The sequence below is a fragment of the Rhinolophus sinicus genome, linkage group LG02 (genome assembly GCF_036562045.2).
Source record: "Rhinolophus sinicus isolate RSC01 linkage group LG02, ASM3656204v1, whole genome shotgun sequence".
Taxonomy (NCBI): Eukaryota; Metazoa; Chordata; class Mammalia; order Chiroptera; family Rhinolophidae; genus Rhinolophus; species Rhinolophus sinicus.
Genome location: NC_133752.1, coordinates 110474198 through 110501653, shown reverse-complemented (window position 1 = coordinate 110501653; position 27456 = coordinate 110474198). Strand labels below are relative to the sequence as shown.

Genomic DNA, 27456 nt, shown 5'->3' with positions numbered 1-27456 from the left:
GGCAGCAGGAAGCCACTCGACGGTGCATTTCATGAAGGGAAGCTGGCAGTCTCTTCCATATGTCCATCATTTCCTCGAGGACATGTTCTGCAGATTTCAAGAGCTCTGCAGAAAGGTCGCTGTCATCCCCGGGAATGTCCACATTTATATACCTGTACTGGACATGTAAAATACCTGCTCAAGCACCAGGGTTATCATGTGTGCTTACTAAATTATGGTCTTTCCCCATCTCCCATCCCCCCACCCCATCCCTCCCCCTCAGACAATGACAAAATGAGACTGTCAACATTCCTGTGGGGGAGACAGCATGAGAACAGGCTGGGGGCTGAGAGAGTGACAGTGAGAGGTAGCACTTTTTTATTTAAAGCTAAGAGTGAAAAGGCTTGTATAGAAAATGAGGTCTGAATAAGGATTTATATGTAGTGAGAGGCCTAGATGAAAATGGCTCCTGAGGGGCCGGGGGCAGAGAGAAGAAAACTGCAATGTGACTTTCAGGGGGGTGGAGTAGGCTGGTGGGGAGGATGGGTGATGCAGAGGAAGGAGCCATCAGAGTTTGCAGGCACTTGATAAGGTGCTGAAGTACAATGTGAGTGACGCAGGGCCTCCAGGGGTCTTGCAGGGATCACAGAGGCAGCGGCATGGGGAGGTCTGAGGCCCGCTCCCAGCAGGAGGGAGTCACGCACTTGAGGTTAGCAGTATGGGCCCAGCATGCTTCCGCTGCGCTACTCTGCTATCTGAGGTTAGCAGTATAAAAACTATTAATGAGGTCACGGGATAAGGGTTGTTCATGGGGGAATAGAAGCAGAACCTTGGGACCCGGGCACACAGAAGAGTAAGACCCAGTAAATGAAACAGACGAAGAGCTGTTAGGGGAACAGACAGCGGCACTCGCTTGGAAACCCCTGGAGGAAGAATTTCAAGGCAGAGATATTTATTTGGACACACATTCCATAGTGTGCCCAGCTGGGTGCTAGATGATGGTGACACAGCCATAGAGCAAACTGACACCATCTCACTGGTGCTCGTGATCTGGTGTGAAAGTGACATTGATAAGTAAATAAGGCGTTAAAATTGGGGTAAGTGTTAAGAAGGAAAAATAACTATAATGTGGGGTTACTGACAGAGGGAGGGACCTATTTAGACTAGCAGGTTAAGAACAGCTTCTGAGAAGAAATCAAATTTTCGCTGAGAACTGAAGGGTGAACATACCTTATTGAGGTGAAGAGTAAGGCAGAATATTCCAATCAGAGACAATGGTGCATCTCAAGGCCCTGGGGCAAAAGAACTGAGAGAAGGCCAGTTTGGCCAGTGAGGCAGGAGGGGAGAGTGAGGAGATGAGGCTGGAGATGGGGCAGGACCTGGTAGACCCCTTACTGATCTTGGTCTTTGTCACAAGACTGTGAGAAGTCATAAGAAGGTGGAGCTGTTTGATTTGGTTAGTTTTGCATTCTTGAAGAATCACTTTGTTGTTCAGAAAAGAATAGGGACGAGTGAGGCCCCTAGGGAAGCAGGCAGACATGTGAAGTGGCCTCAATCTCAGTTACTGAGGTGTGACATGATGGTGGCTGAGGATAGTCACATGTGGAGATGGAAAAACATGAGCGGACTCTGTGTTCTGGAGCTGCACTCTAAGGATTCGGCTGTGGGAGCTGGAGTCCTAGGGAAGGACGGCAGAACCGAGCCAGCACAGGGCACTCACTCCAGAGGGGAAGGAAAACAGCATCACAGAAAGAGGAGGCAGCAACAGCCCAGGAGGGCTTGTTCTCGTCATAGTAAAGGCTGGGGCCATCTCTAACGCACAGAAGAAGCCCGTGCAAAAGGAGGGGCTATACAGGCCCAGGAATGCAAATGGTACTTACAGGAAGGAAGGAACAGCTTGAGGAGAGGGAAGGCTGACTTCAAAGATAGTGGATTTTACCAGGAGTAGAGTTCCTTTACCTCTGGGACTGATTGGAAAATGGAAAGAGACTTGCCATCAGGAGTCCTGAGCCTCATACCAATCAGCCACCTACTAGCCCTGTGAGCTCAACCAAAGCACTTCTGCTGAGTCTCAGCCTCGTCCTCCAGGAAATGAAGGGGCTGGCCCAATGGCTGCTTCAGGGTGACCTTAGCAGACACCTGGGGGTCCTGCAGGGCTGCTGCAGAAAGAGACCACTTCCACCTCTTTTACATGTTGGCTCCTATGTGAGATTTCATAGAAATAAAGCATCTATCACTTGATAACTGCAAACCACAGATCCAGGTGGTACCTAAGGGCCTCTCCCAGCTCTCAAAGCTATAAAGTAAATGTGGAGTATAAAGTAAATGTGGAGTCAGCCTGCAGAACAATTCGACATATTTTTTGGCAGGCTCTGTAACCTGGAAGCACTGAAAACAGGCAGTGGTGTGAACCAGGGTGGGAATTTGCCAAGCAGGCCCAATAGAAGGCCCAGGCAGTGTGAGAGTCTGCGTAGTGTGGATGATGACACTGATGTGACCATGGGCCATGCTGAGAACTGGACATCAAGTCTGACATTAGCCTGGGAGCCCGGGGAGAGCGAGTGATTGGGCAGGCCCAGTGCCAGCAAAGACGGGCTCGTGAGCGAGCAGGTAGGATGATGAAGGAGGAGATTCTTGTCAGAGAAGTGGAGCAGCTGAGGTCGGCGCCCAGCACCTGTAGTGACAAGGTCCAGGGTTTGGTCGTTCTAGTAATGACAGCTGTGGGGGTGCTGCAGTTGTGGAATCAAGGTTGAGCCAGACATGTGTTGACCTGGATGGTGACTACAGCGCTATCTGATTTATGTTAAAGGCAAGTTGGGAGATTCAGGGAAATACTGTTTCACACAGCAGGTAGTCAACATGGGGCTCATTAGGAAGGGGAGAGAGGCTGAAAATATAAATAGGTCCAAAGAAGTTCAAATATCTGTCAAATAATGACAAATTAAAACTGAGTAGGCAAGACAAAAAGAGTTTTGGTTTGTCTCTAATTTTGAACCTCAATATCAACAAAGAAAATCATGGTTTCCTAGTTTTGTCTTGGAGACCTGGGCAGAGAAAGTATCTTGGAGTGGATGAACTCCAGGTACATCCCAGTGGGGCTGTCATGATGGTCTGTGTGTTAGATACTAACGTTCTCCACCGCCCTGCTCTTTAAGGATCCCTTAGAACACTGGGACAGTTTTAGGAAGAGAGAGAAGGGAAGGGGAGGGGAGGGAGGGAGGGAGGGAGGGAGGGAGGGAGGGGAGAGGAGGGAAAAGGCTGCTGAGCAATGGCGTCCCCCTTTTTCATGAAGTGGGACCCTACTGTTGACTCACACCTATACTGAAAAACTGGAGGAAACAAGACATTCAAGCTTTACAAGAGTTCTAACCATGGCTCTCTAAGGGCTGGGGTTTTCCTTTGTCTCCAGACACGTGCTACTTGAGCAATACCATCTCCCTTCTCAAGTTGGGGCACTTAAGTAATGTACTTAAAAAGGGATGAATGTTTCAGACCCAGAAAGCCTAACATTAGGCTCACAATCTCCTGAGAACAGCAAAAACAACAAGGAAAATTAGTCTTCAAGTGTGGTGTCCAGGGTTATGCATCAGGACTTGTAACTGAGTGGAAAAGAAAGCCCTGCTCCGTTTCCTCTTCCTCAGAATGTGCCGGAATGCCAAGGGAGCGCACACGGCGGAGGCCATACCTAAACTCAGTCATGGTCCTCATGTCAAACAGTCCTCCTTAGCTGTGAGTGCCCGCACCCCAGTGGCATTTCCTTGGGAGATGTGAACACCCAGATTTTGCTTTCCCCATGTGGGAGTTTCTAAGAACCTACTTTGCTTATGACTCACTTGGACTGAGAGAGAGCCTTACGGGGAAGGGCCTGTGGTCTGCACTGAAAGGCACCTCCAAGACGTCACTGAGACATTTCTGAGACAAGGCCTGGGCCCAAGCCAGGCTCTGTGGACAGAGTCACAACACTACAGATCATGGTCACTTACATGGGCTTATGTTTACAACGAGGAGAGTCAACTGCCCAAAAGCAAGCCTCAGGAAGACCCTGAAGGTGCCCAGCTCAGCACATCCCTGCTGGAGAACAGACACCTGACTCCCCATCCCCCAGTTAGCACCTGAAAAACATTTGTTTCCCCCTTTAAACCATGGTTCTAAATAAAAAGGCTGCCCTGGGCTCCTGGTCCCCCTCCCACGCTTTGTTAACATGTGATTAAAGCCTCCAGCCCTAGCAGGCAGCTTTGGGAGGCGGGAAAAGGTTCTTAGCTAACGGTTCAGAGCAGAAAAGGCACTTGGCTCGGATTCTCAGGGCCCCAGAGATATAATTATCTCATGCTCGATGGCTTTGCCACCTGTCACATCTTCTGGTTTAAGTTTTTTCATACAAAATAACGAGAGGGGTTGTGTTCTTGCTGTAAGACAGAGCTTGCTTCGTGCTAAGCTGGGACAATGCTGGCTTGTAGCAGTTGCCTCCCAACCCCCGCCCCTATCCTCTCTCTGCATCTCTCTTTGTCTCTCTACTGCCATCTCCGTCCCTTTTTCACCTCTGACTTATATTCTGCATATTTCCGCATGTCCATCTGAGCATGCTCACTCCACCTACAGTCTCTCCCGTAATTGCTCCCTCAATGCCAAGGCCTTTCTGACACATTGCCTTCAATTTTGTCTCAAGCGCTTGCATTGTCCCCCTCTGCCTGCCCCCTCTCCACCTACCTATCCCCCTCCCTTCTGCCGTCCTGCCCCCCCCAAACCTCCCCCTTCTCCCAGCCTGCTTCCATCCAGCCTCCCATGGACTATCCTATGTGAGCCAGGGAGTGTCGGCCTCCCTTCAGTGGACCCCGCCCCCATATGGTGACACTGGGAGTCAGCCACCAGCACATCTGCCCCGTGCTTCTGCCCCAAAGACCCCCAGGTCTTCAGGGCTGCCCGTGCCTGTCAGCACGCTGGCTTTCCCCTCAGGACCCATGGCTGTTTCTGTAGGCCCAGTTTGCTGCCCTCGGGCCAGGGCTGTAGTAGCCTCTCGGGTTCCAGCTGGCTCCTTCTGCTCATCTTCACTTGATACCCAGTGTTGGCCAGGCTCCTGTGCAGAGAGCAGTGGGGTCTACGCCGACACATTCCTGCCCGGGGCTCTGGCTGGTGAGATCCTCCATCTGCACCAGAGGCCTTCCTGGCCTCCATGGCTTTCCCAAGGTGCAGCATTCCTAACACGCTCACCCCATGGAACCTGCTGGGAGACACTGAACACCTGAGAACACAATGCTCTCCCTCTCTACTTAGGAGATACTAGGTTTGTCCCTGGGGCCAGCCCCCCATGTCCACGTGCAAGCATACAAACGCAGCAGGAGATGCTGACAGATAGGCTTCTCTCTCTCTGGGCTTGTTCTAAGTCACACCAGTGACACGTCCGTCCAGGGCCCATATGTTTGATGCCAACTGGGGGCATCAAACTTCTCGGGCATCACTGAATGTCTCTGACATGGAAGAAAATGTGTGTGTCGTTGCTAACATCTCCTTTTTCTCTTCCAGCCGCCGGATCTCCAAGTCAAAGTTCAGGTGAGTGAGACACACTCTTCCTTCCGACCGCAGCTGTACCCCAACCCCCTGGGGGGCCCATCGCTGTACCTTCCAGGTGGGCAATAGAGGGAGGGCTATTCTGCAGAGGAGGTAACTGCTCTCTTTTGCATGGCTGTCAGGAAGAGGCTTTGGGACCAGATCAAGCCAATAATCCAAGGACTGATATTTGTTGAATGAGCTTTGTCAGTGTTTTCGGCAGCACCATCCCCAGGAGTTTGTGAGACCTAGGCGTCTCCCTCTCTTATAAGATGAAGTCCAGTTAAAAATAATATAACGTGACACTTGCTACTATTCTCCATACTTCCTGTTCATGAAACCCAGTGCGGCGTGAACTTGAAGGATTATGGGAAACACACAGTATCGCAACACTGTCTGTTCCAGAAACTTCCTCAGGAACTTCTGCCCCCTTCTGCCTTTCCAGGCGCACCTCCCATACTTCCCTGCACAAAACTTTTGTTCCAACCACGTGGAACTTCTTGCATTTACCAGAATGTTCCCTGTCCTCTCATACACTGAGGCCCGCATGGAGTCTTTCTTCTACCTGAATCGCCGCGCCCCCTGCCTTCATCTGGAGAACTCAGACTTTTGTTAAGAACCTCCAATACGACCACACCTATGACATCTTCTGCAAATGCCCCAGGGGACATAACTCGCCTCCGTCCATTCCCACAGTGCTTTGCTCATACTTCTCGCACAGCACTTGCCATACTGCACACCAGTTACAGGCTCATGGGCCTGTTTCCTCCAATAGGCTCTGCCTGCCTCCGAGGTATTACTTCCAGAGCCTCTGTCTAGCTAAGTGCCTATCCAGTGGTAAGCTGTTTGTACATGTGTGCTGAATGGATGAATGGGTGGATATGTGGAGTGGGGATGTGAATTGACTCCCACAAAGCTTGTACATGTCAAAAATATTGGTGGTTTATGTTTCATAATTGATCTAATCTTGTTTCCCTAGCCTCACCTACTGTGTCGCAGGAGCATAAATAACACTGAATTTCAGTCCAGCTGGGTAAATGTAGCCCAATGCTGTATTTTAAGTAGTTCCTTAAGATAAAATGTTCAGTCTCTCATATTTCCTTTTCCCAGTTCCTCTCTAGCCTGGAATCTGGATGCAGGGCACAGGGGACTTCAGAATCCCAGGAAGTAAATAGGGCTTGTGAGGACTGGTCCCGGAAGGCCCCTGGGTCTGAGCCTAGTCTGAGCTGCTCCCTGCTGAGGTGCAGCAGGTCCGTCTGGTTTGGGCATCCACCACTGGAATCTATGCCCCCATAGTTGCATCTGATCTTGAAATCTCCATCTGTGTTCTCTGACTCCCAAGCTCTATTTGTCCACTGACGTTAGTGTCTGCACACCTCGTGTGAACACACGGATACTGCCCGGTCCCTCACACGCCATGAACGAGCCACGGGGACCCCAGGGCGCTAAGGGAACCCACCTACCCGCCTCCCCCACTGTCTCCGCACCAGCCTGGACAAAGCTCTAAGCCAAAGGGGGTCATTCTCCCGGGGCCTGAAGACCGTATACTACACCCAGTAGAGGCTGCTGACTAGCCCCAACTTCCCCGAGCCTCCTCAGGACTATCTGGGTGCTTCTAAAGCAAACCTCTAAGCTCTTGAGGCTGGACCCCAAGGACCCTGGTGTCTGGCTCCGCCTCTGCTTCTGACACCTTCTTTCTCCAATATTCCAAGGAAACTGGAAAATGCAGGTTTTTCTTCCCTTCCTCTTTCTCTCATGCCAAGACCTCCTTTATATGAAAAATCTGGGGCCCAGTCTACCAGGCCTCACTCTTAGTACATGAAAGAGAGCTCAAGAAATGTAAAAGGCCTTTCTTACAATAAGGAATTTTGCAACATTTGGGGCTCACTGTTCAGAATAGGATTTAAACAACTATGGAACAAATGATTCAGAAAGTCTCTTACAACTTGAAGGGAGTAATTAGATAACCTGTTGGAGTTCCCAGATCTCAACTTAACAGAGATCTGAAGTGGACCCCACGGGGTTCTCAAATTTTGGAGGACCATCTCACCCCATATTCAGTGAAATGTGTCTCCAACATTACCTTTACTTCTGCCATCCCATCAGCAATAAGACACATACCCAAATTTGCCCCAATCTCTACTAATCCATTTTAAAGTTACTTATGTACAATATAATTCAATGTAATGATTTTCTGTGTTGCTTGTTCTCCATTCTGTTAAAGAATGGATAGAATCTTACCATGGCCACCAGAAAGACCCTAAAGTGTCCACCATTTGGTGTTGTCTACTATTCTAGATGCCTGTCAAAGATGACGTGCCAAGCACACTTTTTTTAGGAGCACTGCCCTCTCATAGCCACCCTGATCCCTGGGTCACAAGATGCCCGGGGCTCTCAAGGCTTGTCTTCAACAAGGACTTACTAAGTCTGCGTAGAGTTTGTCTCCACTGTTCTACCAACCTGTCAGCAAACGTTCTTACCATGTGAGACAGACTGCACTAAGGACTGTGGATCTGTGCCAGGCACAGTCCCTTTCCTTCAAGGACCTTATGGTGTCACTAGAGAGGCAGGAACCATGCAGTAAAGGGTAACTGGCACCCAAAGGAAAATGGAAGTCGCTTCCTCTGGGAACCTCTGCTGGTCGTCCCTGACTGGCAAGGGTGCCCTTTGATGAGCTCCCTGGCACCACTGCTAAGCCCACCTGGGCACAGAGCATGCTTGCTTAGTGGTCTGTGTCACCCCATGAGTTTTATGCCGACCAAGACCATGTCTCTCATGTCGACGTTGAATACCTTGTACCCAGCTCATGGTAGGTGTTTAGTAAATATTTATTGAATGTATAACTAAAACGAGTAATGCAGACCATAGCATGACAGCAGTTCCGAGTCTGGGAAGACTAGAAAAGTTCACCACGGAGAAGCTGGGATGGACAAGACATAGAAGGGGCAGATGCTGAGAGTTGGAGGGAGAGTCCATGTAGATGGAAAGGCAAGAGCAGAGACCAGTATTGGGAAGAAGTAAGGGGCACCCGGGGTGAGTGAGCAGAAATCTCCCATGGGAATGCAGCGAGACAGAAGTTTGAAGAAGTAGATTACACACATTCATATCCATCCTTCTCTCATGTCTACATATGGGAAGTTCTATTTCTAGAGCAAATGACTTTTCCAGCTAGTGTGAAGGGAACATGAATAGCAGGCACATTTCTCCTCCCTGTTTTATCATTTAATTTCTATATCCTCCATACATATGTAAACACAAATAAATTTACACATTCTAATAAACCATTACATTTATTATACAGTAGAAAGCGTTGCCAGGAAACCAGTTGTCAAGCAAAGCTATATTTTGAAGAGTGGGAGGTATATAATTATCTTTAAATACTTTTTCTGGATAGTAATGAGCCCCACCCCCACCCCAGCCCAAACCCATGTGACTCCCCTGAATGGCTGTGCACAGGATCAGCACAGCTCAGCAAGTACTAGCCCGTCTATGGCAGCCACTCCATCTGGGGTTGAGCAGAGCAGTTCCAGACCCAGGGGACAGACCTGACCATGTGGCATCCCACAGCCACTACGCTGAACGTGGAAAGAGGAGCTAAATCCAGTTCTTCGCGTTAAACTGACTCCAAGTCAGCTCCTACATACTGTGAAAGAATGCAGACTTGATTCCTTTGGACTTTGAATAACAAGTATCAGTGATTTCTGTAAGATGGTATCTATTTAAAACATATTCTTTGAAACTACAATGTAAGCTATTTAAGATCAGATATGAGTTTGTCCTGAAAGTTCATTTTTCAGTGGAAAAAAAATGTGTTACCAAGTTTCTCTACAATATTACTAATCACAATAACAGGAAAGAAGCTGAGTCCTGTTCAGGCAAGATAAGACCCCTCAGCAGCGAGGTCAGGCCACCTCCAGGGATCCTGCTCACTAAGACCCCTTGTCCCCTTCTTTTGCCCCTCCCTGCACTCTTCCCTATCCTTACTCTTACCCAGAGTGTCTGTAGCACGTAAGTGTCCCCAAGTGCATTTGGAAACCATAGTTTTATGACACTGAGGCATTGCTTGTCTATGTAGTGAATTTCCCCAAGTAGCAGGTAAGTTCCCACAAAGGCTTGGTGCTCACTGGAGAGGGCATTCCAGCACCTACCTGACCACAGTGATGGAAGGCTCAGAAATGAACACTACCCAGTGAAACTCTTCTTCCCTCCCTGTTCTGCAAGCTACAAACTAAGTTCTCCCTGCAGTTCTGAGGAAACCATGCCCTTCATAAATAGACTCCTCACTTTTCTAATCTCATCATAGATATTAGCAAAGGTTTGATAACAGGAATTTCCACCAACAGAAGATAGAAAAATGACAGAGTAGAAACACAGATGAAGTCAAGCTATCCCAAAAGGCAGTCTGGGGTGGGTGGAAGGATCCATTACGGCAGAGATCTACCTCCCTGGAAACTTAGAATACAGATATGAGTACAGATTTGCACGGACAATTGCTCCAAGATTTGGCTTTGTTTCTACCCCACGCACACACTTCTTTATTATCCAAACCTTCTTTATTTCTCCCCTGTCTTCACCTATCTGGTGGGGCTCTTTTATGAACTGCCAGCACCTTAAATGCATTTCCTGAGCTGAGCACCCTACCGTTCTCCTCAGTGGGACCTCCCTGCCCACCTCACTGTCTCTCATTGTCTGTATCTGTACGGGTTGGAGGTGTCATCTCTCACATCACCCCAGCTAGAAATGTGGGTGGTCCCCTCCATACCTCTCTCTCTTGCCCTAGACCACAGTCAGGCTCAAAGGCCTAGTGATTCTGCCTCCAAAATTGGTGTCAACTCAGTGTCCTCTTTTCCACGTATGAAGCTGCTGTCTTCATCATCTCCAGCCTGGATGGCTGAAATGATATTCTTTATACTGCTCCTGATGTAGAAGTTGACAGAGTGGTTGTTTTTGTTGCTTGTTTGGCTTTCTCAAATCAAATCTCATCGTGTCATCCTCCCTCTCGAAGCCCTCAGCGTGGCCTCAGCCTCTCCCTCCAAAGCACCACTCCAGCATCCCTTTTCCTTCTCTCCTTTGCAGTGTCAACATTTGTTATATTTTGGTCAATGGAGCTACCAAATATAGCTATATATTTGCTTGTATCATGTGGATGAAATTAGAGATAAGCTTTAAACCCCTCCACCATAGAATTATAAAATATAACTTTCCTTGGAACCGTCTAATAACGGCTCTCAGCCATGGTTACACCTTAGAACCACCTGGGAAACTTTTTAAAACATATCAATGGGTTTTGGACTTTTTGTGTTTTGGGGGGTTTTGTTTGTTTGTTGTTTTATGTTTGTTTGTTTGTTTGTTGTTTTGTGTTTTAAAAATACCCAGGCCCTAGAAAATCGGATTTAATTAGTTTGGGCTTAGGACCTGGGTATTGGTGGGGATTCTTGGTTATGTTTTTAAGCTTTCCCAGGTAATTCTACGTGCAGCCAGGTTTGAGACTCCCAGATAAGAGTCCCTCCCTAACCAAGAGACCATGGGACCCTTATATGGGCTATGGCTGAGCTTCACGTGGCCATGTGCTGCCTGGACTTGTATATAGAGGTGTGCATACGTGTGGGCACCCCCTTTTTTGGAACAAAGGATCTAAACATTTATCAGATTCTCAAAAGATCCTGTAACTCCAAAAAAGCAAAGAACCTCTGATCCACATTCAGCCCTTAAAGGTGAGGCAGCATAGAGTGAGGGCAGGAGACGGGCTGGGAGAAACCAGGGCTGGTCCTGCCACTGTGCAATACTCGTTAGGGACTTCGCCACCATGGCCCTTAGCTTTCTCCTCCTCAAAATCAGGATAATGCCTCCTTGCAGAGTTATTTAAGGAATTAGGGAGAAGGCATGAGAAGTGCTTACTGTGGCACCGAGTCTACGTGAGGTCTCGTCAATGGTAACCATTACTAGTCCTAATACTACCATCACTGTAATAATACTCTTAATGCTTGCAGTGCTATTTCTATTACAATAATGCCAGTAGTATAAAATAAAAATATTCCCCATTTTTTGAGCACCTTCAGCTTTATGCTAGACAGATTATATGGTATTCCATCAATTCCCGCAGCAACTCTGTGAGGTTGGCCCTTTTCCCATTTCACAGGTAAGAGAACCGAAGCTTAGAAAGAAGTGGGGACATACCCAGGGCCACACAGCTAAGTGGTAGCACCTGGTTAACTTGATGAAAATCTTGCCTCCTTGCCACCCGGTTGCGCTGACCTAGTGAGGCCACCCAAGTTAGTTAAGAAGTGAAAGGAAGTCACAATTGTGCCTTTCAGATTGCAAGAAATCTGAATTTCACAGCCACCTCCTTCTCTCCCTGGCCCCTTCGCAGCCGCTACTGGCGCCGGTGGAATCGGTTCTGCAGAAGGAAGTGCCGTGCTGCAGTCAAGTCCAACATCTTCTACTGGCTGGTGATTTTCCTGGTGTTCCTCAACACGCTCACCATTGCCTCAGAGCACTACAACCAGCCTCACTGGCTCACGGAAGTCCAAGGTGAGAGGCAGCCCCTGGCTACTCTAGCCGCCTCAGCCCTGAATCCCAGGGAGGGAACAGCCACAGGCAGAAGGAGGATGGGAAAGCAGCCAATGGCCACTGTTTTTGGCAGTCGCCATGCTGGGGACACCAAGGGCCTGGCAACCTGCAAGCCCACAATAAAATGCATGAACAGATGTGGCTCCCTGCTGGGTCCACACTATCTGCCTGCCCCAATGGTCACTGTTGGGTCCAAGTGACAAGGACACATGCTGCAGCCTGTTTGGCTATCTCAGATCTTTGGCTGCCAGCTTCCCAAGATTTTCAATACTTCAGGCTTTCTTATTGCCTCCAGGTATATCTGGAGGTAAGTCCAGATGGGCTTGCTGAATATGTGAGGAGGAGGTGAGCAAAAAGGCAGGGAGAGGACAGTGGTGGCTGAGCACAGGGAGCTGTCCCCAATGGGTACTTAGTTCCCATGCCCTTCCCTGCACCCCTAGGAGAGGACCTCACTAGCCAGCACCTCAACACCACTCCTGGGGAGTCAGGCAGGTACAGGGGCTGCATTCTAGAACCCGGGACTGTGGCCAGTATGGCAGGAAGACTCGCATGGCCTGTCTTCACCTATTGGCTGAATGGTTTGGACAGATTACTCGTCTGTCTGGACTTGGCTTCTTATCGCTGATGAATGGGCCTGATGGCAGTGATTCCTACTCCAGAGCTGCTCTGAGGAGTAAAGAAAATGAGGCAAAGCGTTTGATGCGTGGTCAGTACAGTAGATCCCCCCATTCACAGTTTCACTTGCCAAGGTTTCAGTTACCTGCAGTCAACAGTAGTCTGAAAAGATTAAATGGAAAATTCCAGAAATAAGCAATTCATAAGTTTTAAAATTGCATGCCATTCTGAGTAGCGTAGTGAAGTCTCATGCCATCCTGCCCCATCCTGCCTGATGTGAGTCCTCCCTCTGCTCAGCGTCTCCGTGCTGTATCCGCTCCCCACCCGTTTGTCACTTGGTAACAGTCTTAGTTATCAGATCGATCGTTGAGTATCCCAGGGCTTGTGTTCAAGTCACCCTGATTTTATTAATAATAGCCCCAAATCGCCAGAGTAGTGATTTGGCAATTCAGATGTGCCAGATAGAAGTCATAAAGTGTTTCCTTTAAGTGAAAAGGTGAGTACAGTATAGTAAGTTGTTTTGAGAGAGAGAGAGAGAGAGAGAGAGAGAGAGAGAGAGACCACATTCACATATATGGTCATAATTGTTCTACATTTTATTAGTTATTGTTGTCAGTATCTTACTGTGCCTAACTTATCAATTAAACTTTATCATATATATATGATAAAACACTTTACATATATATGTATCTAAGGTTTGGTACTATCCAAGTTTTCAGGCCTCCATTGGGGGTTTGGAATGTATCCACCACGGATAAGGGGGACTGCTATACTCGATAAATATTTATTGTGATTTTAACTCAAAACCCCTTTCCCATCAATTTTGGTCCTCTGGTTGCAGTGGATAGTAGAGGTGTCGTGGCTGAGAAGGGAGCATGTGGGGTTTTTCTCGGTGCTGAAAATTGCTGTGCTTCCTGTGTCCTCCCCCATCCTCCTGCCGCCCACCTGTGTGGCCCCACCCCCCTCCTGGCCCCCAGACACGGCCAACAAGGTGCTGCTGGCCCTCTTCACTGCGGAGATGCTGCTGAAGATGTACAGCCTGGGCCTGCAGGCCTACTTCGTGTCCCTCTTCAACCGCTTCGACTGCTTCATCGTATGCGGGGGCATCCTGGAGACCATCCTGGTGGAGACCAAGATCATGTCCCCCCTGGGCATCTCAGTGCTCAGATGTGTCCGGCTACTGAGGATATTTAAAATCACAAGGTACTTCCCCTCCGACATGGGATCAGGGAGGAGTTCTCCCGGAAGGCAGGGAGGCGGGAAGGCCCGGGTGGGAGAGCAGCTGCTGCTCCTGGCTGGGTCTGTCCTCGCTCACAGACAACGGAGTGGAGCTCTCGTCCATTTAGACGGCAGGCGTACCATTACCGTTGCACATCTCTCGGCTGCTAACGCCAGAAACTCCGCTCATTGCTGTAAATGAACTAGGGGTTTGTTCATCACAGAAAGGAAGTCCAGAGGTGGGCAGCCCAGGTGGCTTCAAGAAGGCACTGGGGACCCAGTGTCCTTCTGTCATTTGCGTGGCCAGCCTGAGGCCTGCCTTCCACCCCAAGGTCCCAAGGTGGCTCCTAGAGATTCCGCCATCATGTTCAAATTCGAGGCAGGAAGAAGAGAAGGCAGGGGGGCAAAGAGGACACCCATGCCACTGAGACAGCCCCTTGCAGAGCTCCCCCGAAATCTCACCAAAATCTCACGGCCCCCACAGCTGTGAGACAGATGTGGTCTTTAGCTGGGTGTGTGCTGCCGCCAATGCAGTCAGGATTCCCTAACTAAGAAGGCTCATGCCACAAGTGGCTTTCAGCCCTCCTTCCACACGTTCCCCCCTCTCCTTCTGTCCCTCCTCCCACGCAAAGACTAGTCTTCCTAACTCTCCAGGTGAAGCCGTTATTCTCACATAGAGGACAGGCCGGGGACGGGGAGCGGGAAGCGTGTTCTTGGACAGTAATTGTCGAATGTGTTGTTACACATTTTGGATGATGCAATCAGTTTGTTGGATCACAACCATCATTTTTAAACAGCTTTATTGAGATATAACTCACATACAAATAAATTCACCCCTTTAAAATGTACAATTCAATTTATATAGGTACTCACAGTTTTGCAACCATCACCACAATCTAGTTTTAGAACATTTTCATCCCCCCAAAAAGAGGCTCCATGCCCACTCCTCATGCCCCCGACCTTCCCAGTAATTTACTTTCTATCCCTATAGATTTGATTCTTCTGGACAATTGATCTAAATGAAACCATACAGTAATGGTGTTTGGTGTCTGGTTTGTTTCATTTGGCATAATGGTTCAAGTTTCCCCCACTTTGTAGCATGTGCTTCACTCCTTTCTATGGCTGATAATATTCCACTGTATGGATGTGCATCCCGTTTTGCTTACCATTCGTCCGTTGGTGGACATTTGCTTTATTTCTACCTTTTGGCTACTGTAAATAATGCAGCTATGAAGCATTGATGTTCAAGCTTTTGTGTGGATGTGTTTTTTCATTACTTTTGTATATATACTTGGAGTAGAATTTCTAGGTCATTTGATAACTTGATATTTAAGATTTTGAGGAAATGTCAAACTGTTTTCCAAAGAAACTAGGCTATTTTACATACCCACCAGTAATATGTAAAGCTTCCAATTTCTCCACCTTCTCATTTTTAATGAAAGAATGAAATAGCATAGGAAAACATCAGAAGGCCTCATATGACTGTACACATTGTTTCATAAAAAGCTTTGAGATATATATCTGAGTTGCATTATATATTTCTCACTGTGGGCTGTGGCCAACCTTCGAGGAACATATCAGACCACCTGGAGGAGAGGGGAGTCAAACTATGCCCCCAGAGAGATAAGCCTCCTATCCTGAAGAATCTCTGCTGTGGGAGCCTGGCTGGTACAGGAGCACGGAGACCAGCAACTGATTGTGTTGGGAAGGGAGGGGGGGAGTATCCTCCATTCAGGACCTGGGTTAGCCGCCGCCTGCTCAGAGTTCTGAGTGTGAGTGAGGGAGTCGCTCGGGGCCTACACGGCACTCCAAGGTGCTACTGTTCTTGTCAGTTACTTCTCATCTCAGCAGCCACCCCATGCACTCTGGTTCCTGTGGTGTTGTCTCAGGCCAAGTGGGAAAAGGCATTTGAGTGTTCAGTTCAGGGCCGGGCACAGACACACAACAACTGGAGCATTTATTAATATTAATCTAATTGTCATTGTTATTAGGAGAAGGAAGGAGAGAAGAGCTAATGGTGGGCTACACATACACACTCTCTTCCTTTTATTTGTTGATCCACCATGTACATACTATGTGCCAAGCCCTGCAGTGGGACTTGGGAAAGGTTTAATATCAGACAACGGACTCAATATATGCAAGTTTAAATCCACAAGTTTAACACTCCTAAGTAACAACCCCCTGCCTTGCCTCCCCCCCCCCATTAAAAAAAGCACTCTTCCTGAATGCCCTGAATACCTTGGCATTACAGAAAAGTTCTGGTTTAAAATAAAAGTAGTAGAAATGCACTAACAATCATTGTTAACAGGCATCAGTGCTACTCTGTGCCAGACAGTGTGATTCGAATGCTTACTCGGTTTGTTCCATTACTCCTGACAATGACCTGTAAGAGACGGTGAGGACAGACTACTATCATTATTCCCATTTTGCAGATGAGAAAACTGTGCTTAGAGAGTTAAGCCACTGGTCCAAGGCCACACAAACTGCTCAGGGGCGAAGCTGGGATTGAAAGGCAAGTCTGTCTGCCCGACTTCAGGACTGACTTCAGGTCTGTGCAGTTCATGACCATGAACTGCAGACGTGATGGCTAGACTGTCCTGTTGTCTATTTCCCTGAGGCAGGACTGTAGGGATTTCTAGCATGCCAATTTTTGTTGTTAGATAATCGCTGAATCTCTTTCTCCTCTTGGGGTCTGGTAAAAGCTATTTTTAATTTGGAATTTCTAGTGCCTCTTAAATAATTCTCAACAGTTCATGTGTTTGGGTTTTGTTTTTGTTTGTTTTTTTAATTCCTATAGAAAAGAATCTTTGCTCCTAGATATCATCATAGCATCTTAACATTCTATTTTTATTCAACAACTTATCTATTGCTAATCTGAAACTATTGCCAAGAAATCATTTTTTTAATCTGTCTTTATCAGAGAGCTTCCCATAGTCCCTCCACAAGAAAGATAGGCGTTATTTTCAGATCTCTACAAACTCTATAAACAGAATAATTTCATTATCTCATTGGAAGCACTTTGGCAAAGGCCGCAATCTTCCTGTTTTCCAAGTCTCCAATCCCTCTGAGGGCTTTTGGAAAACAACAGAAAGGCTGACCGTGCCGGGGAATCCCATGCTCCCGCTGACCTTTGTCTCCAGCACACTCCAGAGACCAAGAAAATGCCTAAAATATGGGCTGGGAGTGGACATTGGGGTCCCTGGAGACGGGTCATCTGTGCATGATCCTGCCATCAGACAAGTGTCTTTCTCCCTGTTCTTTTAAAATCTCTGGGAGAATACTTTGCGGTGTATCACTGCTATTTTTCACAGTGTATTCTGAACCAGTGATTGTGACTCCCAGACTTCCTTGAGTTCGTTAGGAGAGCTCACTGCAGACCCCACCATTAGAGAGTGTGACCAGCAACTCCAGACAGTACCGTGCTGGAGGTCAATGACCTGCCTCACTTTGAGAAACACCGGCCTGATTCTCTGCTGCTGTCCTTCATCCACTTTCTTGCCTAAAAAGTTGTCCCTTTGTATATTCTTACATCTTGATTCTTCTGTCTCCACTCTCTTCATGGCTAGCCCCTAACCATGTTAAGATTGTACTTTTGATCGTTCTTGACTGAGAATACACATAATGATAAAGACCTACTATGACTCCAGCAGTTTTTAAATTAATGTGAATTTTGTTAATGCCTATACACCTGTGTACATTTGAAAGGTGATAATGTAAATTCAACACAGGCTATTTATTTAAAGTGCTATAATGCGTGGTGTATGCACGGATTCATGGATTCCATCCTATCATTCCAAGCTGCCCTTCCCACACCCAGGGCCTGTGGTCTAAGAGTTGGGAATACTGATCAAAACTAGTTGTCCTCAACCATGACGTCATGACACAACAGTATGTCCAGAGTAGTTGAACAGTGTGTGGCAGGTAATTTGCTATTGCTAAGAGCTAAAATACCAAAATTTGTGAATGGTTTCTTTTTTTTTTTTAATAAATACAAATAAATCCAATATTGTTCTTGTATCCCCATTGGTCACATGACTTCCCAAAAGCTTTTATAAATGAGCAAGGACAGGGAGGACTTATAAGGCACCAGAGCTGCCTGAAGGAAGTCTTTGGTATATGATGAATATGAGTATCGCATATGATGAAAGTGATTATTATTAGCATGCTTGCAGTTTTTTCTGTTTTGTGAAAATATGAGAATGCCTTAGGAAGTATACTGTGTTTATGAGTATCATCCATCCTATGGGTCTCATAAAAAAATTTTTTAAAACTAGACTGTAAGTCGGCTGATTACTGGGTATTTATAGTACTGTGAGTGGGAGGTCCAGGACAGGAAAGAATAGGGAAGACAACATTCCAACCTCAGTGAGAGCGGAGGCGTGCGTGCATGCGGTCAAAATCTTTGTCATCTCTGGGTAAATTACCCATGACAGTGGGCCTTCCAGCCATCTGAGGGATTGGGTTCTTTCTCCTACCTTGAAGCTTTATGAGGACCTAAACATTGCTGAGTTTCGATATCTAGTTTGTTTACTCTTTGTCAGCACAGCCTGACATATGGCAGAAGAAGAGTTTCAGTTATATTAAATCTGGATACGATTCCAATTTACTAATTGCATCTCATTTTTCATATAATTGGTTTTTAAGTGCACCAAAATCCCTCCAGCCCTTGCTGCTTTCCACCTTAAACCTTAAATCCCGTTCTTTTTCTTACTGTTCTCTCCTGTAGCTCCCTTCCCAAGCCCTAAAATGTGAAATGGAGCCAACTCAGTACAGATAGACCTCCTGGTGAATCGTAACCACATGTGGGGCTCCACAGCGCCCCACGGGGAGAGCCTTTGCAGACCCTCCAGGCTCTAAATGTCGCGTTTCCCTGCCAGCCTGTGGCCACGAGCATCAGGTCCAACCCCACACCACACCACCCTCCCCACTACCTTCTAGCCCCCACTCTTCTCAGGGCCCACAGAGGCTCAGTGCTAATTAAGGGCCATTATTATAGTGGTATATCTGGCATCTGCCCGGTTCCCAGGCCAGGGTCTACGGAGAGGGCAGCTCAGACTCAAATGTCTACACAGTGGCTGTCATGAAGGGTGGTCGTTCTCTGGAAGCGTGACTGGGATCACCTGGGGATTAAGAAGGCACAGGTGAGGATGACGTGAGTGTGCTCCCTTCATCACCCTGACAGATCTGCTACCGGGGCTGACTAGGGGACACCAAGCGGTCCAGAAGCTCAGGGGGGCACCCTCCTGAGGCAAACCCAAGGTCAAGGGCAGACCACCTTGCCAGCTTCACCCAGTCACACTCCCCCACGCAGGCTCTGTTCTTAGTGTGATTGAGGTCTCTAATGCAAACAGGGAAGGCAAGGCCTTTGGAGTTATCATCCAAGTCAGGATTTGACACATAAAATGTACCTCCCCCACAAGGAGGGGCAGGGGCAGGTGTCAGCCACAACTAAACTGGTAGATCTGGCCCCGAGCTCCAGACTTCCCAGACCTTAACCGTGACAGTCTAGAATTCTCAGTTTTGGCTCCCCCTGGCTCGGTATAGGTCCAGTTCAGGCTGCTGTCATCCCTCTAGGCCCTATTGTGTCTTATGGGACCAGGGCCCAACTTCACTGAATCGATGGTCCTTGGACACCTACCTAGATGTCCCCGTGGCTGGCACAGGGGAGGCGAGGGCAGGCTGAGCTTCTCACTGATGAACCTACCAGCTTCCCCAGGTTATTGCCCGTGACCACATTCCTTCTCCCTCGCCTCCCCCACTCCCACTGTTGGAAATGGTGCACAGAAGCCCACATCACACAGATTCACTGCATGAAATGTGCTTTATAAACACCTACCAACAATACATCACTGTCACCAACACAAAGAGGATTTTTTTTACCCCTCAGAACAAGAACAGTTGGGACATGTATAAATTTAGTCATGACCCTGTCTGGAGCAGAGGGGAAGGGTGGAGGGAGCATTCGCAAAGCTCTCAAAGCCATCAGCACTGTTATTGTGGAGATCTTTTATTTATAGCAAGCTTGCTGCTCTGCTCTACCTACAAGGTAAAGGTCCCAGCCCTGAGCTCTTTGAAGTGAAAGATTCACAAGCTGAAAGTCCCAGTTCAAGCAAGGCTCGGGGCCACTTGCTATGGGTGAAGAAAAAGGAGAATTCCACAGGACCCAACCCAGGGACAGACTCAGAGCAGAAGGATGGAGATACAAGTACCCTGAACACATGGTGGCAACTTAAACCAAGGGAGGCAGAGGGGAAGGTAACAGAAGTGAGGCTGGGCTCAGCAAGTGAGGGAATTCAGGTAACCAAGAAAATGATTGAGTCAAAAGCCCACACATGCACCTGACTCTGAGGAGAAAGCAGTGGGCTGGGTCTGATGGCCGACAGAGTGGACAAAGACACACTTTAATTCAGAGCCGCAAGAGGACTGAAAAGTAAAGTTGATCCCAAGGACAGCAGTGCAGGTGGAGTGTGTGAAGGTGGGGGCTGAGTCTTTAGAACTGGCCTGTGCTTCGGGGGCTGAGTCCCCAAATTCTGGTTATAGACGTTTGTGCATGTGGAAACATGTATTGTTCTGAAGAGAGAGAGCTTAATTTTCCTCAGTTCCTCTGTGAGGGGCCAGACATGAAATACTTTGTTCTGCGGTTGCTTGCTTTTCTCCAAAGCTCTTTTTTTTTTTGTTTGTTTGTTTTGGGGGGGAGAGTTTTATAGTTTTAATAAATTAGGATGAAAGCCTCAGTTGATTGTGAATATGCCATTAACCCCTCTAGTTTACCACTAGCTAATGTTTCTAAAAAGGAGAGTGATTCTGGGACGTGGCATTGCCAGAACTTCAGGCCATAGTGGTAACAGCCATCAAGAATCAGATTGACATTAGGGGGACAGAGTCTGAGGACCTGCAAAGCTATCAGCCGTTTGATTTAAATGGTATTCCATGTCGCCCTACCCGGAGGCTGCCACCTGGCCCCTACGAATCTCAGTATTAACGATGATGAGGTCCCCAGTCTACCCTGCTGTAAGCCAGGCATGCCAGCCCCAAACCCAGCCCCTGTCCTCTGAGCCCTCTTCTGTCCTAGCCACTCCACCACTTCAGCAAGCCCTTTGTCGCAGTCTTTAGAGGGCACAGGAAAGCTCTCTGACCATGTGCCCTCGACTCAGCAAGCTGGTACCCGCATGATGCCAGGCCACAGGAGCAAACGTCCAGGTAGCAGGCCAGCCACGGGCAGCCCCCTCCTGCCCCTGTGGAATGGAAAGCAATGGGTTTGAGGGCCAACAGCATGATCTCCAGTTGCCTTACCCGCCTCTTACCTATGTGACTGGTCCAACGCGCAGTGTCTGTTCAGCCAGGTGTTTTTCATAAGGTGGGTGGGCTGGTGGACCTGGCCCGTGGACCTGGCTCCAGTTGGTCTCTTAAACAAAGGCTGGCTCATTCCCTCAAGCCCGCGGACTTTGATTTGGTGGGAGCTCTTCCCAAAGGGACATACACGTTCATGGTGCTCTTCTGGAAATCCCACCCCAAGGGCTTCAGAGCCACAGAAACCCTATTTTCTGTCGGGCAAATGGATACATAATAGTTTCTTTCTTTCTGTTTTTTTTTTTGTACTGAGGTATAATTGACATATAACATTATATTAGATTCAGGTGTACAACATAATGATTCAGTATTTGTATATACAGTCGTCCCCCTTGTCCATGGTTTCTGTTACTGGCAGTCAACCTCAGTCTCAAAATATTAAATGGAAAATTCCAGAAATAAACAGTTCATAAATTTTAAATTGCACGCTATTTTGAGTAGGATAATGAAATCTCTGCCGTCCGCTCTGTCCAGCCCAGGATGTGAATCATCCCTTTGTCCAGCGCCCCACGCTGCATCCATCCCCCACCCGTCAGTCACTTAGTTGCCGGCTGGGTTATCAGATCGCCTGCCGTGGTACCGCAGGGCTTGTGTTCAATCCACCCTTATTTTCCTTAATACATAATGGCCCCCAAAGCTTGAGAGTGGTGATGCTGACAATTCAGATATGCCCAAGAGAAGCTGTAAAGTGTACTTATGCATAGGAAAACAGTATATTTAGGGTTCAGTACTATCTGTAGTTTCAGGGATCCTCCGGGGAGATATGGGGGGACTGCTGTATTATGAAATGATACCACAATAAGTCTAGTTAACATCCATCACCACACATAATTACATTTTTTTCTTGTAATGAGAAGATTTTTAAGGTTTGTTAGCAACTTTCAAGTGTGCAGTACAGTACTATTAACTATAGTCAACATGCTGTACATGACACCCCAGGACTGGTGTTTTTCTAATGGAAATGTGTGCGCCTTGGTCCTCCTCATCCATTTCACCCGCCCCCCCCCCCGCCCCCACCTACCCCATCCCCGCCTTTGGCAACCAACAATCTGTTCTCTTGCTACATAATCGTCTGACATGTGGTCTGGCAATGAAACAGTCAGAAATCTCAGAAACCTACCCACAGATTTAGGAAAAGAACTGATGTGGAGGAGATGCAAATAGCCACTCCTCGCTGTTGGGCAAAGTATGTGCATGCGAGAGGTCCCACCACCACCCCACCCTGCTCCCACCCCACAGAGAAGTGTCTGCGTAACCCCACGTCCTCTTGCCTTTCCCTCCAGTAAGTACAAATGAGTCATGTTTATAGTAAGATTCAATCATTCATTCAACAAAATGAATGAATGAATTCTCCTCCTTTGGGCCAGGCACCATTCTGAGCACTAGGGTTGTGAGCAAGCAGATGACCTCACATTCTGGTGGCGGGGGGAGAGTGGTAGTCAGAGGCCCGCTCTGGCAAGGGGACACTTGAGCAGAGGTCTTCAGGGACTGAAGGAGTGAGCTGTGCAGTTTTGGGGGAGCGCTCTGTAGAGAGCAGAGGCAGCAGAGGCCAGGGCAGGAGGGACAGTGAGGGGGCCAGTGGGCTGAAAAACAAGGGGCAGGGCGGGAGATGAGGTCCCTGATGCAGTGGGGGCCAATTCCGCACAAGCTGTTAGGCCTTGCAATGGAAAGCCTTTCGAGGGCTTGAAGCCAGGCTCAGGCTTTATGGGACATGTTTTTTGTTTGTTTGTGATTTTTGTTTGTTTGTTTTTAAAGATTTTATTGGGGAAGGAGAACAGGACTTTATTGGGGAACAGTGTGTACTTCCAGGTCTTTTTCCAAGTCAAGTTGTTGTCTTTTCCATCTTAGTTGTGGAGGGCGCAGCTCAGCTCCAGGTCCAGTTGCTGTTGTTAGTTGCAGGGGGCACAGCCCACCATCCCTTGCGGGAGATGAACCAGCAACCTTGTAGTTGAGAGCCCACTGGTCCATGTGGGAATCGAACTGGCAGCCTTCGGAGTTAGGAGCACGGAGCTCCAACCACGTGAGCGATCGCACTCGCCCTTATGTGACATGTTTTAAGGGGGCCTCCTACGGCTGTGGTGTGGGGTACGTAGATGGCATGTGTACTTCCCACTGCATTACATCAGGAAGTATGTAATATCTGTTTGCGGGTGTTTGTGAGGTTTCTCCCATTGAGTTACCTTTTCCCTTGTAATTAATAAGTAATCTGTGGAGTGGTATTTTGAGACTGTATGAATACCCTACTCCCCAACGACCTCTCACTCAATGGTTTTAGCATCCTCGATCTTTACCTGAATTAGTTACTGCTACAAAAAGGTGATTTTCTAATTCTATCATTTATTCATATTATCCATTTAATAATTCTGTAAAGAAAACCCTCCTCCTTTTTTACATCAATGGATTTAAATTGTTTTTGAATGTGTTGTAATCCATCATTCTTGCTAAAAAAAAAAAAAAAAAAAAGGAAGGAAAGGAAAAAAAATGCATGTGTGGTGCATTTTAAGCTTTGCACCTGAAATGTGTGTGGTGTGGAGAACAGCTGGAGGGAGCCAGGGTCGAAGCGGGGCAACCCATTAGGAGGCAGAAATCCAAAAGAGAATTGCTGGTGGTTCGGGCTGGATGAGAGTAGTGGGAAGTAGCCAAATTCAGGCTTCCCTTTGAAGATGAAGCCACAGGATATGCCAAGGTAGGGTGTGGGATAGAGATGCAAAGGATGACTTCAGGATTTTGGCTTGAGCCAGAAACTGCTGTTGTCATCTCCTAAGATGGGGGTGATGATGGGTGGGGAATTAGGAGTTCTGTCATACTACAAACCCCCTGATTGACTAAGAAGTACAGACTTTCCCAGGACAGCCTGGGGCAGAGAGGCAGGGCACATGAGAAAAGTTCTCATGTTTAATCAAATGTTCTGCCCCCTCCCAACCCTCTTGACCCATCAAGGTTCTTACACCTACCCCACTGCCAGCCCCTCACTATTTGCATACTCACTATATGCCATCCAGTGTTTCCAGAAGCATTCTCCTCCACTGGATTACTCCATTTGTTTCTGTACCACAGACTCCGCTTCCCCAGAACCCCAGACACTTGAGGGGCTCCTCCCACTTCACCGTCCCTGTCTGCCGCCTAGTCTTCCCCACTCTGCCAAAGCTTTCCCCTTGCATGGTGACTGCCTTTCTTGTGCGTAAGGCCTCCTTGTCCGCTCCCCTTAGGGTGCCCGTGGCTGTCAGACATCGCGCAACCTCAGCTGTAGGTCTGGTTTGTCCATGCACCTCAGGAAAATTAAGGCTCCACACTTCCATAACCAGTAAGACTTTTCCAGAATATTCTGGAAGGGCTCTGTGACCTGATCCACATGCAGACACACTCCCGTCTGACACAGCTGGAAATTCTCATTAAAATATGCTCTAACATTACTGGTTCCTAAGTACCAGTTGGCCGACAGGTGTTGGTTGCACAAGACCCATGCCAGGCCCATCCCCAGAAATTATGAGGTCGTGGTTCCAGGGAGGTCTGGGAATCAGTATGTAGAAAAAGTGATCCCTCTCTTCAGCAGTTATCTCCAGCACACTTGGGAATACTCCTTTAGATGAAAGAGGGAAAGGTGTTCTAGCCCCAGAGAGGTTCCCTACTTCTTGCTTTAAACAGAACAGTTACTACAACCTCTAGTATACTGGGGTGCCAGGTACTCCATCAACCATACTGGGTTAGACAGAATTTATCTGGGGACAAAAATGGAGAGAATGGTAGGGGAAAAAGAAAACCTTTGGTCTCTGCCCTCAAGAACTGAGAGCCATTTCGGGTGAGACAAGACTGTCACCGTTGAAAATCACTTAAGAACATTTATAGAACGGATACAACTAAATGTATATTAATATTCTGCAAACAGGGAGTGTGACTGGCAGGCAAGAGAGGTGGGAAAAGGCCAGATCTGTGAAGGAGAAAGGAGCAGTAAAGCCTCCAGGTTGGGAAGGAGTTCACGTTTATATGCAAACTGTTGGCCCATCTGGTTCTGCCACTTAATATGGAACAGTTCTCTGGAGAAGAGAAGTGCTGGCTGGGGGGTGCAACTGTGAGCTATCATGGGTGGGTCATGTGTCACTCTCTTAAGCAGCAAAAACAATTTACTGTATTTGTGGTAATACACTGGGAGTGTCTTAAGTGGAGGAAATCCAGATGGTGACCTGGGAGGCAGAGGAGCAGGAGGCGGAGCTGCAGCGACTGAGATTTGTCTGCGTCTGCACTTGCTCCAGCCTGAGGCTGGGTCCCTTTTGCTACAGGGCATTTCCTTACCCAGAACTGACCCTGCCTCAGGTACCCAAGCCACCTAGCAGCGATGAGTAGGCCCCCACCCCTTTTCCAAGAGAAAGGATTTCCCCAGGCTATAATGAAGGACCTTGGGTGTGTTTACAGTGGACAAAAGGCTGGTGACCTGAGGAGTGGAGGCCTTCTCTCAACAACCTGTCTGCCCAGACCTGCCCTGTGGGTGCCTGCTTATCAGCATCCTCTGGGATATTTCTTAAAAATACAGGTTTCTGGCCCCCAAGTTACAGCTTTTGAATCAGGATCTTCAGAAGAGAAGCTTTAAAAAAAGGAAAGAATTCCTTAGACAGGGTAAATTTGGGGAACTTCACTAAGCCACACACCCCATGGATGATCTAACTCATGCCTCTGCTAGACAGCTGCCACCCGGGCTAGACAACATTCCTGGGGAGAAAAAAGTGTTTTTTATCTCAAGACCAAGAGTGGTAACAATAATAACTAATCTTTATCAACTGTGCACCAGGCACTATACTGGAGGGTTTTTTTTATTATTATTACATCATGTAATCCTCCCAATAATCTAACGAAGTGTGTGCTACTGTCATGTCTGTTTCTTCAGATGGAGAGGCAGAAAGAAGGGAAGTTAAGTAACTTGTCCAAAGGTGCACACAGCTAGCAGCTGGCAGAGCTGGATCAGAACTCAGGCTTCTGACCCCTGAGCTCCGTCTCTTCTCCACTGTGCACTGTTGACCCTGGGACCTTGAATCAAACTAGCTGCACACTCTAGTTGGGAGCTTCCCAGCCCAGGTCACACCACCACCACCCCCAGGAAAGGGCAAACAGAGGAAGGAGCGGAAATGTATCTGAAACTCTGGGGGCAAGAATGAGGAGTAAAGTGAAGGGAGCTCGGGAGAAGGTGCTGACGTCTCCTGTGGTCCTCAGGTACTGGAACTCCCTAAGCAACCTGGTGGCATCCTTGCTGAACTCCGTGCGCTCCATTGCCTCCCTGCTGCTACTGCTCTTCCTCTTCATCATCATCTTCTCCCTCTTGGGGATGCAGCTCTTTGGAGGGAAGTTCAACTTCGACGAGATGCAGACCCGGAGGAGCACGTTTGATAACTTTCCCCAGTCCCTCCTCACTGTGTTTCAGGTATGCACCCTCCTCTGCCACAGCGATGACAGGCCGGGCGGTTGGTGTGGGGGCAGGAAGCAGGAAGCAGGAGCCTGGACAGGGTGGTGGGAGGCTTCACCCTGCACTAGGCAAGCAAAGCCAGCTAGACCAGCCACGGGGGGTCCATGCCCAGGAGAGCCTGGAGCTCTAAATAGAATTTCCCCTGTCCCCAGCCCCCATGGAATTCCACTGTTGGGTGGACCATTGAACAAAAGATCTAATAGAGGGGTTTCAAAATGCTTTCTTAGCCATGGAACCCTTGATCCAAATACATTCTGCATAAAATCCCAAAATAGAAATAAATAAAAGCAGACTGCTCTTGTTGGGAAGGGGAGGGTGGCACTCTGTCCTATCCACCACGCTTGTCCCTAGAAAAATGTAACTAGCCCATCAAATGTGTGACTTCATACTATTTTGGCTTAGTGCAAAGCTAAAGCAGCACTCATTTAAGTTTAAAAGTAGATTGACTTACAGATAAAAATGAATAATACCATGTGGGTGCTGCCAAAATCGTAAAGATGGTCCCCAGATGACTAATGTTTGGGGAGAAACAAACAGTCTTTCAATGAACACAGTCACACTTGTAAAGGGGCCTTTGATGCCCTAATCCAGGGAATGGCTAGTGGTGGCCGTCTCATGCCCAGTACGTGGGTAGTAGGGGATATTTTGACCGGGAAGCCCTTTCAGTCACTCCTCAAATAAAAGCTGCCAGTGGCCATGTCCTTTGTTGAAGGCGAGGATCAGTGTGG

At 47.9% G+C, this 27456-nt stretch overlaps 1 protein-coding gene across 39 annotated transcripts in view; it reads left to right on the top strand.

Annotated features, from left to right (window-relative positions):
* The window catches only part of CACNA1C (calcium voltage-gated channel subunit alpha1 C), a 727463-nt gene that overhangs the window by 594875 nt on the left and 105132 nt on the right, over nucleotides 1-27456 (top strand). For all 39 annotated transcript variants that reach the window (XM_074325148.1, XM_074325146.1, XM_019757254.2 and 36 more), the window contains 4 exons: nucleotides 5500-5526; nucleotides 11894-12054; nucleotides 13686-13911; nucleotides 26479-26686. In XM_074325148.1, coding sequence (XP_074181249.1) covers nucleotides 5500-5526; nucleotides 11894-12054; nucleotides 13686-13911; nucleotides 26479-26686 — 622 coding nt within the window. The remainder of the gene's footprint in view (nucleotides 1-5499; nucleotides 5527-11893; nucleotides 12055-13685; nucleotides 13912-26478; nucleotides 26687-27456) is intronic.